The sequence below is a fragment of the Cucurbita maxima genome, unplaced genomic scaffold (genome assembly GCF_002738345.1).
Source record: "Cucurbita maxima cultivar Rimu unplaced genomic scaffold, Cmax_1.0 Cma_Scf00028, whole genome shotgun sequence".
Classification (NCBI taxonomy): domain Eukaryota; kingdom Viridiplantae; phylum Streptophyta; class Magnoliopsida; order Cucurbitales; family Cucurbitaceae; genus Cucurbita; species Cucurbita maxima.
The window spans coordinates 2,578,967-2,591,087 of NW_019272044.1; the positions used below are offsets into that span (position 1 = coordinate 2,578,967).

The 12,121-nt window shown below is 34.1% G+C and overlaps 1 protein-coding gene across 1 annotated transcript; it reads right to left on the reverse strand.

The window, feature by feature from the left end:
• Positions 1-1,731: 1,731 nt before the first annotated feature.
• Positions 1,732-2,699, reverse strand: LOC111465171. The gene has a single exon (XM_023109482.1). The coding sequence runs from the start codon at positions 2,615-2,617 to the stop codon at positions 1,931-1,933; it is 687 nt and encodes a 228-aa protein (XP_022965250.1). The 5' UTR covers positions 2,618-2,699; the 3' UTR covers positions 1,732-1,930.
• Positions 2,700-12,121: the final 9,422 nt, after the last annotated feature.

Consider the following 12,121-nt stretch of genomic DNA (forward strand, 5'->3'; position numbering starts at 1 on the left):
TGATGAAATTCCCACATCCGCTAATTTAGGGAATGATCATGGGTTTATAAACAAATAATAGTCTCTCCATTGGTACGAGGTCTTTATGGGAATCCCAAACCAAAACCATAAGAGCTTATGCTCAAAGTGGACAATATCATACCATTGTGGAGAGTCGTGTTCATATGGTATCAGAGCAATACCCTAAACTTAGTTGTGTTCATCTAACATGGTATCAAAGTCAGACCTCCTCAAAGACAGTAAAAAATGATCAAAGTCATGAGAAGTTATGCTCAAAGTGGACAATATCATACTATTGTGGAGAGTCGTGTTCATCTAACAAAGACAAGATTATATTCGATCACTACCCTACCCCATCTAAATAAATAAATATTTTTTATTTATTAGAAATTGTGTTTCCTTTGTATATTAAAAAAAAATATAATAGAAGATAAATTAAACAATGGTTTGGAAAAGAAATACATATATAATTAATTAATTAATTAAGATCTAACCGAAAGCATAATTGGAACATTAGAAAATTACTAATTATTTTAATTAATTCATATGGTAATGAAAATAATTTGCATGTGCTAAGGTTCCAAGTAATTGAATACTAAAATTCAACTATAGTTTGTTTAATTAATCTTAACTTTAATTATTAATTGCGCCGTTACAATATGATTAGCAATGTAATTATGTGGTTAATAAAGTTGATTTGTTGAATATTCTAAATTAAAGTTAAATTAGAATCTTAATTAATATTATTTAAAAAGAGAGAGAATCTTTATTCAACCTTCGCCACCTCATACACCATTTCTTTACAAATATCATGATTGACGTAAAGATCAACCTCACTTGTTTCTTCCAATTTGTCAAAAAAAAAAAAAAAAATATAAAATATACCACTAACCGTCGGTCAAACCTAAAGTAGTTTATTCGTTGCCTTTGGTTGGGATAAAACGATACTTATTCAGACACGTAACGGTTGAGGATTATGATTATTGAGAGTGAGCCTACATTGGTTAATTTAGTTGAAGATCATAGATTTATAAATGAGGAATACTATCTCTATTGGAAGAAGGCTGAGAGCTTATGTTCAAAGTGGACAATATCATACCATTCTGGAGAGTCGTGATTTCTAAAATGGTATCAGAGTCATGTCATAATCTTAGTCATGACAATAGATTCCTCAAATATCATTTAGGAGAGGCTTATAGTGTACTTTGTTCGAGGGGAGGATTGTTGGGGAGGATTGTTGAGGATTATTGGGATAAAACGTGGTTTATAAGTGAGTAACCTTAGCATCCGTCGTTGAACTAAATCAACCCACTAACCAAAAATTCAATTCTAGTTTGACTCTCAAATCCGAGTTTGTCAAGTTCTCAAACCATATGAACAACCCTAATTGAAAGAGATCGATCTTGAACTAGGATAGAGCTTCAACGTTCATGTTGCAACCACAAATTTAAAAAGGGGTAGGGCCAATAAATAAATAAGTTGCAATATTATGAAGAAAAAAGAAATGCTTTACTTAGAAACAATTTCTCTCCCAACTTTTTTTATTAAAAAAAAAAAAAAAGTTTGGCAAAATGTCACAAAATCAAAAATATTGTAATGTCCCATTTGATTTGAATGAGATGAGATCCCTATTTTCTAACAATTATTGTCACTTTTTCTTTTTCCTTATATCTCCAAAATTGCTATTCCTGGCCCCTCATATTATTCATTTTACTATTTGTTGCCCCTATCTCTCTAAAATTGCAGATAATGTCACTATTAATTAAACAATTTACACTAATTACATTCATAATTTCTTTTCATTCCACAGAATTTCTAGACGTAATCAGAAAATGATAATTCAAAATAGTAATAATAATTTTAATATATTTTTTTCTTCCGATTTCTATTTTCATTTCGGAATCTGAAAATGCGAAAAAGTAATTTAAATTCAACCTCTGTGTAACGGAGACCGTTCCGTGAGAACGGCCTTGGAAACCTTCGATTGCCGGAAAGCTTTGATCGGACTTGGAAAGTACCAGGCCTTTGCCTTCACCGGCGTCCGAACGAATCTCCCGCTGGAATCGGAAACTGCAACCGATCTCGACCGGATCATCAACGTTCGTCTCATCGCCTCTTCAACTTCCGCTACTTCCTTCGCTCTCCGTTTGAAATCGAATTCCACCGCTGCCTCGATTCTTCCGCCGTCGCGACTCTTCTTAGTCTTCGACCTGAAAATCGACCAAAACGACGACGCTCTAGCGCTATTACCGGATGAAGAGCAGTCATCGCCAGAATCAGCGACGAACCGCGATCTCGAACGGAGAAACGGAATCGCTGCGAGAGAGCGAGAGCGGCGGAAAGCCGGCTCGCCGTCGATGAGATTGGAGAGGCGGCCAACGGATCCGAGAGAGGCGAGGTCGGCGGAGGAGAAACGAGAGAAAGAGGATGAAGAAGAAGAAGAAGAAGAAGTGGTTGTGGTAGTGGCGCAACAATTGCAGGGACGGACGTTGGCGCAGTCAGGGCAGAGAGAAATGAGGCGGTCACGGAGACAGAGAGGACAGATTCCGATCCTCCGCCGTTTGGAAGGGTGTTTTGGACATTTCCATACGTCGTCTTCATCGCCGTAGAACGCCATTTTTTCTGTTCTCCGTTGATGAATTTGTGTAGTCGCTTTTGCGCTCTCTGGTTTTGAGTTTCTTTCTGTTTGGTTCTAAACAAATGTCTATGGCTATTACTGCCTCAAGCTTTATAAAGGTTCAACCTGTTAGTGGGGCCAGTTTAACCATGGTTAGTTTTAATCGAACCCTGGTTCAGATCCTCGGGTTAGCCGTTCGACCTTCTTTCCTTAAAAATACCATTGGAATCAGAACGTCGCCGTTTTGGTTTTTTTATCTCGATATATTAATTACCATTTTTTTAGAAATTAAATTATTAATTTAGTTTTAAACTTTCTTAAAACATTATTTTCACATTTAAAATCGTTTCGATTTTTTAAAAATAAATGCATGACACGAAACCCGAGGAGGAAAGCTCAGAGAAGATAATATCTACTAGCGGTGGACCTATGTACCCTATGTACCCTTCTTTTACTCGTTACTCGGGTATCACATTGAATGTTTGGATTATCGTCTAAGCATAACTTATTAAACCCAGTTTTTGTCTATTTTAGTCGAGTTTTCTTAGTCTATCGTACCTTTCTTGTCCTATTTTGTCTTACAAATGTTGGTTTTACATAAATTCTTGTAAATTTTAAGGTACACCCACGGATTCACATGTTATTTAGAAGAATGATGTGACCTTTTACCTGTCATCATTTCTATCTTGTTGTTACTTAAACCACTCGTTTTTTTTTACTATGTAATCCTAAAGAACATGAAGATTTTAACCATCGGTGTCAATTAAGTGTGATTTGTGGACGTTTTGTTACTCCCGACAATGTTTTCAAACATATAGGCTCAATGTCTTGTCGGTTTGAACTTTGCTTAATTAGTTATCATCTTAATACTATTACTTAAATGTCATAACGTTTTGATTAGACAAATAAATTTGATTAAACGATAAGCAGTACGAGGAGACCAACTATAAAGTTTAACGAAACGTCATTGATTTTTTCATTTGTGCATTTCTTATCGAGCTACTTTTTGTCATATTGTACTAAGTCATCATTAATTAATTTAAACACTGTATTCATCAATAAACCGCCTTTAATTTTTCTTTAGAAAAAAGTTTTAAAATATTTTTATGGAAAAATACCTATAAAATTTTTACTGTTATATATATATATATGGACGAAAACTATTTACACCTAAGCACAAGAAAATGCTCATTACCTTTCTAAAGTAACATTATTCAAATCGCTCACTAAATCTAATGTTTAACTGGTTTAATTGAAACTGCTTCTTCAACCAGACGTTTGGTGCAACTCACACGAGCCCCACGTGCTCCAAATGATGTTTCTTTTTCCAATCTTCCCTTGTTCGAGTTTCGACTGCGTGCAAGGAACACAGTGGCGGAGTCCATGATGACATGAACCTAAAATGGCAATGCATGAAGGCGAGGCGTTGGCAGCTGTTTGTGAGTAGAGAAAGAACAAAACCAGTCTCGAATCCTCATAATCCAAATCGAAGATGAAAATGAATGAAGCTATAAGAGAAAATGAACTTACAATCTCGACTTAACAAAAATGCAGTATGAGGCTCAAAACCGTACAGTTTTCAAGAACATAAAAATAATAAGAAAAAAAGTAAAATGGTAACCAAACGAACGCTAAATGATTGATTTTGATTGAAATTCTCTCGACTCAAAATCATTTCGTTTTCATCATATCCGTACGATTCCTTGAAGCAACACACTAATGTAAAAAGACAATAGAGAAAAAAACAAATCGAAGAGAAGAAGATAAACGAAGTAAAGGGAAATTTGTTTGTTGGGATTGAAAAATTTGCAAACTAAATTTACAAACACATAAAAACAAAACACTTTTTCACTCATCATATTGCTTATAGGTATACATTCGACTCGACAATTTGACAATTCTAACTCTTTTATAGTCGTCTTACGCCAGATACGGGTATACATTTGACTCGACAATCCAACAGTTCGCACTCTTTTATAGTCGTCTTACACCAAATACGGGTATACATTCGACTCGACAATCCGACAATTCGAACCTATCCAATTTGAACTATTGAAGTTTGGGTTGGGTTGGATTAGCATTTCGAGTCCAATTATGTTAACTTTTCTTAACCCCGATGAATTATACATATATTTCAATAATTTTAAAATATATTGTTTTCCTTTAGAATTTCTATTTTTGTGTTAGTTTATCTAAGATTGTATCGAATAATATTGAATTGAGGATAAATATATTTTTTTAAAAAAATTTAACAACCGACAACCCGACCTGAAAAATATAAGGTTGGGTTGAGTTACCAATCGAACCAACTCCAACTTTTGAGTTAGTCCAAAAAATTCTTTCAACTCAACCCAATCTCCGGACTCATGTATACCCTTAATACTGGAAAACAATTTGATTGGCGGCTAATTTTGAAATTTTATGAATTGAGTTGGTTCGTACGTTTTCTTAAGTTGAGTTCATTGTCGGTTAGGATGGTTCAGGTTGAAAACTTTTGCAACCTAAAAACTTAGATCAGATTCAATAATATCATATGCTCATAAACGGTTTGGTGTGATTCAATTATGTCCCTAAACTTTAAAATGGTTCCAAAACATCGTTTTCGAGAGATTTCTTTTAAATGATGAATGAAATTAATAAGACCATTCGCGTGTGAAAAATGAAATGCATACATGACATTATATACAACATTATTCATGTAAATTGAATAAAAAATCTTTAATCGATTTCCTCAGCTTGGTTTGGCTCGGTTGGCCAATTTCAACCATTTTGGACCCTCTCGAAACTATTTCTGAAGTAATTAAGGTAAGAAAATGTCGGTATAGCTACTGTTTTGAAAAATTGATAATACTTGGCATTGTTTAGAGCGGAGTTTAGAATAGTTAAGTTATATTAACTATATGAATAGAGCTTGATTTTCTGAATGAATTGAATATCGTAGGTGAAACTGAATTCTAGTCGAGCTTAACTTAGGAGCTTAGAAACATCGAATTGAATATGAATATCTATGCCGAATTAGGCTATGTCAGTAGTCCGGTATCGTTCAGTTGGTAGAGCAGGGGACTCAAAATCTTCGTCTCACGGGTTTGCTATGAAAATAAATACGTCTAATGTGTCGGAACTGGAACTGATTCTACATCTATGCCCGACTCAAACGAGCTGGGGTGACTTGCAAATTCTCTATTTGAAAAAGGGTGGTTAACCTTTTTTTGATAAACTATGGACCAAGAAAATGTGTCCAATGGAGGCCCAATACATATAAATGAGAGCCCATTAACTTCATACATTATTGAGCCCAAAACTTAATTGGGCCCCAAAGCCCACAATTTTTCCTCATCAAAATGTCTTTCCTATCTAAGATATAGTTGATTTTATTTACTATATTTTAAAATTTTAAATTTCTACCTATGTTCCCTTATATATAAAATTCAAAATTTTTATCTAATAAATTGTGGGATCACACATCGGTTGGAGAGAAAAACGAAACATTATTTATCAAAGTGTAGAAATCTCTCTTTGCGTTGTAAAATCGTGAGGCTGATGACGATACGTAACATGCCAAAGTGAACAATATCTACTAGAGGCTAATTGTTACAAATGATATTAGAGCCAGATACGAAGTGATATGCCAGTGAAGATGCTAGCCCCCAAAGGGTGAATTGTGAGATCCCACATTAGTTGGAGAGGGGAACGATCGGGTGGCGTGCTAGCAAGGACGTTGTGTCCCAAGGGGTGGATTATGAAGAGGGTGTACCAATGAGGACGCTAGGCCCCCAAGAGATGGATTGTGAGATCTCACATTAGTTGGACAGGAGAACGAGTGGACAGTGTACCAACGAGGACGTTGTGCACCCAAGGGGTGGATTGTGAGATACCATATTGGTTGGAGCGAGGGTGTACCAGCGAGGACGCTGAACCTCCAGGGATGGATTGTGAGATCCCACATTAGTTGAAGAAGGGAACGACCGAGTGGTGCCAGCGAGGACGCTGTACTCTCAAGAGATGGATTGTGAGATCTCACATTAGGTGGAGAGAGGAACGAAATATTTGTTGTAAGCGTGTAGATGGTGTGTCAGCGAGGACGTTGTGGCCTAAGGAGTGGATTATGAGATCCCACATTGGTTGGAGTGGGGGTGTACCAACGAGGACGCTAGGCCCCCAAGAGGTGGATCGGGAAACGAAAACATTCTTCATAAGAGCGTGAAAAGGGAATGAAACATTCGTTGTAAGCGTATGGACGGTGTTAGTTTTGTTAAAATAAAATAAAAAATAGAAATATCCCCCAACCCCACATTGTGACAATCCCATGGGAGCCAAAAGAAGAAAATTGGGTTGTGTAAGTAAAGCTTATAAGTACCCTTTGAAATGAAAGAGATTAGAAAACTTAATAATAAAGACACAAAAGGTTGGGAGTTGGGGCCAACTTGTTTTGTCCTCTTACACTCTCTAAGAGCCACTCTAACCCTTTTGTCTTTTCTCTCCTCTTCTCATTTAAAACTTTCTCGTTTACACACCGAACTATCGATTAGGGTTACAATCATAATTCCGTCCCGTATCAGCTTTAAATGAAGATCTCTATTCCATAATTAGGGGTTTACACGGGTTGAGTTGAGTTGAGTTTGGTTGGAAATTTTTTTGGACTAACTCGAAATTTCGCATTGGTTAGGTTAGTGACCTGAGCAATCTAAATAGTGTTTACAACCCAACTCAACCCAACCTTCCATTTTCGAGTTAGGTTGGATTGGGTTGTCGAGTTGTTCTTTTTTAATTTTTTTTTTTAAAAAATTGGATTTATTTAGAATACACGTTACATTAATAACTAAAATCTCATGAAGTTCAAATATCAAAACGCATTACTAACATTGGTTACAAATGATTAATTTTTTTTTAAGAGTAGAGTAGGGTTGAACTCGATTGTAACACTATTTTTCAAGTTAGTCGGGTTGACCTGACAAAAAAATATCAGCCTGCAAACCGAATCAAATTTTTCGATTTTTTAAACGTTCAACCAAACTTAAACCGAAATAAAATCTAACCAATTTGAGTTGGGTAATCCGAGTGGGACGGATTATCGGTTTTTAATAATATTATTGTTTAAAACTGAAAAGAAACCCTTTAATTATAATGTCCCAAATAAAGTCCTAAGTCCAACTACATGATTAAGAAGCACCTCATCATGACATGTTTATTTTTAATTCATAAGATTAAAAAAAAAACATGTTTTTTGTTTTTTCATAAGAAAATTCTCTTTAATCCATCGTTCAATCCATTGGTTCACGAGTTGACCTTTTTTTTTTTTGTTTGCTGCACTAACCCGAAAATATAGGTACAAGTCAACGCCACCTAATTTTAAAATTATTGAAAAAAGTAAGAATATTAGACGGTTTATAATTGATATTAGCAACCCCTTTTAAGTTGTGAATGTTTGATATTTGAATTTTATAAATTTTTAGTTATTAATATAACATGATAAGTACAATCATTTTTTAAATAATTAAAAAAAACCATACAAATTAACCTAACACAGCCTAAAAATAGAGGGTTGAGTTGAGTTGTGAACGCTATTCGATTAGCTCGAGTCACCAACTTGAAATTTTAAGTTGCTCCAAAAACTTTCTCCAACCCGTGTATACCTCTATTTACGAAGAGGTTCGTGAACTTACTTTTTACGAGTCGAGCTATCACAAACCTAAACTATTTTTACGACGTGGATCAAGACTTGATAGGTAAAAGATTGCGATCTTCGAAAAAGGTGAAAATAAATAAATAAAGTTTATTCTATTTTGAAAATGTACAATTTGGTTGGAACTTCAAATCAACTTGAATTTTAACTTCTTATAGTGTGACAAGAAAAAATAAATTAGAAGTACAACCCAAGGAATTGGATAAACGTCTCGTAATGTTTTTCATTTAGAAACTAAGAAATATAATTATTATTTGAATGGGATAAACGTGTCGTAATGTTTTTCATTTAATCAACAAAGTGGAAGATCGAACTATATCAAATTTGAATATCAAATTTGAAAGTCAGTATCTATACCAACAAAGTGCATTTTTCTTTTGGTGGTTCAATCATAGAAACTCTATAGTTAAATGTGTTTTGTTTCCGGTAATTCTATGTTGGGTGTCCTCTTGAGAATTTGCTATGATGCACGAGTGAGGACAAAATATGTTGGAAGAACTTATGTTGGTGTATAGCGATATTTTTCACTCTTAGAAGCGAGAAGAAAGTAACATGTAACAGCCCAAGCTCAATACTAACAAATTGTAACGATTCAGAAAAAAAAATCAGGTCGTGTGTCACATCATTTTCTGATAAAGACAAGGCACACATGTACGGAGGACGGCGACATCGAAAGCAGAGACTGTGACACGTGCATAGGCCGCTTTGGCCTGTTACGTTTCATCGAAATCGTAAGGCTAACGATGATACATAACGGGCCACATCATTTTCTAATAAAGACAAGGCGTACATGTACGGAGGACGGCGACATCGCAAGCAGAGACTGTGACACGTGCATAGGCCGCTTTGGCTTGTTACGTATCATCAAAATCGTAAGGCTAACGATGATACATAACATGCCATAACGTAACCATGTTGACATCATTTTTCAAATAAAGGCAAGACGCATATGACGGAGGACAGCAACATCGCAAGTAGAGGTTGTGGCACGTGCATAGAGTAGACTCATATTTAAATTCCTAGTCTTAGGGAGTCATTACACAGATATTGGCCGCTTTGTCCCGTTACGTATCATCGAAATTGTGAGGCTGACGATGATACATAACAGGTCATAACGTAGCCATGTTGACATCATTTTTCCGATAAAGGCAAGGAGAATATGTGTGAAGGACGGCGACATCTGCAAACAGAGGTTGTGGCACGTCATATTTAAATTCCTAGTCTTAGGGGGTCGTTACACAGATATTGTTCGATTTGGCTCGTTACGTATTGTTAAAATTGTGAGACTGACGATGATACATAAAAGACCATAATGTAACCATATTGCAAAGGGATGCAAGAGAATGTCGGACCATCAAGTGGTGAATGAGCATAGATCATTACATTTTTTTTTTTTTTTCTTTTGAGTACAACAATATTTAACTTTTTGATATTATAATGTTTTAACTAGTTGAACTATACTCGAGTTGAATAAAACAAAAAAACTGAATCTTCAATGTTGAAAAAAAGTAATAATATATATTTTATCCACTCGGCTACGCTCGTATCTTGGGCAAAGGTGAGGGATGGGAGAGAAAAGAAAAGGGTAAGTGGTGGAGCCCTAAGAAGGAAAGAAACGAGGGACTTAATAATGGTCAAGGCTGGTGTGCTATTAGCTTTGCCTTTCCATTCAAACCATTTCACCCCCTTTGACTTTGGTGTCTTATTCAACACTTCTACACGCTTCATCACACTATTAAGTCAAATTTGCACAACGCAACGACTATTATTATCCGTACATATCAATGCAGTTGCTTAAATTTAATTTAGAGACCTATCGAGTCTCGAGAGTAGGAAAGTTCTAATCGAATCAAGATTTCATTTTTTGTTTTCAAATTTTTAAAAAACCGTTTCTGTTCTCACAAATTTTCATGTGTTTTTACGTTTCTTAACTAAATATCAAAATAAAAAAATTCCAATTTTACCCTCCAAAATTTAAGCTTTTTTATTTATTTATTTTTTATTTTTGAAATATGGGTAAATTTAAAAAAAAAAAATTAAATTATCAAAATAATGCCTTATTTAATTAATTAATTAATTTTCAATATCAACCAACCAAATTCAACTTAAAATCACTAAGAGAAATAAGTGGTTTTAACTGAATTTCTTAGATATTTTGATGTCTTTGCAAGTTGTAAGATACAATACATAATTTCAACATCTAAATTATTGCTTTATTTTTTATTTATTTTTTCTTTTTTTCATTAAATAGTCATTTTTTTAATATTCTTTTTAAAATAAACTTAATTATGATTTATGTGCGTAGTATTCATTACCCTAACGATCAAATTTTACCTATGCACAAATCAAAATACGACAGGTCCAAAATAGATTTACAGTGAAAGCTCAAAAGCCTATACAAGACTCTAATCAAACCAACTACACAGCCTCCAGCTCCATCACATGAGCTCTAGTCATACTCTTATTGATAACGATTGTGACAAGATGTCTTTTGAAATGGGCTATACAACACTCTATATCACTCCCTATCTCGAGACTTTAATATTATTGTAACAACCTGACTTAAAAAAAAAAAAAAAAAATTTAGTTCAACGTAAGAGAAAATCCAAATAGAATAATATTTACTAGCACTGGGCCAGTTGTTATAAACGATATTAGAGCCAAACATTGGGCAGTGTGTCAGCGAGAACATTGGGCCCCCAAGTGAGGTGGATTGTGAGATCTCACGTCGGTTGGAGAAGGGAACGAAACATTTCTTATAGGGGGTGGAAACCTCTCCCTAGTAGAAACGTTTTAAAACCTTGAGGGGAAGTTCATAAGAGAAAGTCTAAAGAGAACAATATTTACTAGCAGTAGGCCTAATTGTTACAAAGGGTGTTCGAGCCAAAAATCGGGGCAGTATGTCAATGACAACACTGGCTCCCAAGGGAGGTGGATTGTGAGATCTCACATCGGTTGGAGAGAGAAACGAAACATTTCTTAAAATGGTGTGTAAACATCTCTCTAGTAAACGCATTTTAAAACGAGAAGTCCAGAAGAGAAAGTTTAAAGAGAAGAATATATGCTAGTGGTAGCCTTAGATTGTTACATTCATACCTTTTGATCGAGAGCAAATATTTTGTCTTAGTTGACCTATGCTCGTATTGTCTATATTAAAATAAAGAGACATTGACTTTTATATCTATATATATATATATATAATTTTTTTAAAAAAAAACAATAAATTAGATATAATAATTGAGAGATTATTTTAAATATTACCTTCCCCACCTAAAACCCAAAAAAAAAAATGGGTGAAATACTAACCCAAAATGTCTCATCTCTATGCAAAGTCAACCCACTCCTCAAGACTTTAAAGAATGTGACATTTTTATTTTTTATTTTTTATTTTTTATTTCAATAAAAAAAATTAATCATTCTTTTTACTTTATTTTTAAATGCACAAGTTGCCCATCATTTTATGCTTTCAATTATTTTAAATTATTTTTTTTTTAAAAAATAATTATATCTAAAATTGAGATACCATGACTATAAATAAGTACTGGTACGTCAGTATATCGAGCAACAAGCTTTTCGATAACCCTACAATAATATATATATATATATATATATATATATATATATATATATCATTTTTAAATATTTCCATACATTTAAGCTGCTGTTTTTTTTTAATAGTTTGAAAGAAAATATTTAAATTTAGAAATTAAAAAATATAAATCTTCAATAATGAACTACAATGGATAATGCATTCTCAAGCTTATCCATAATGTTTTTTTTTTTTTAATTTAATGAAGCAAAAAAAAAAAAAAAAAAAAAAA

Excerpts from the sequence above, each read along its gene's own strand:
- LOC111465171 (XM_023109482.1), bottom strand. The coding sequence starts at position 2,617 with ATGGCGTTCTACGGCGATGAAGACGACGTATGGAAATGTCCAAAACAC.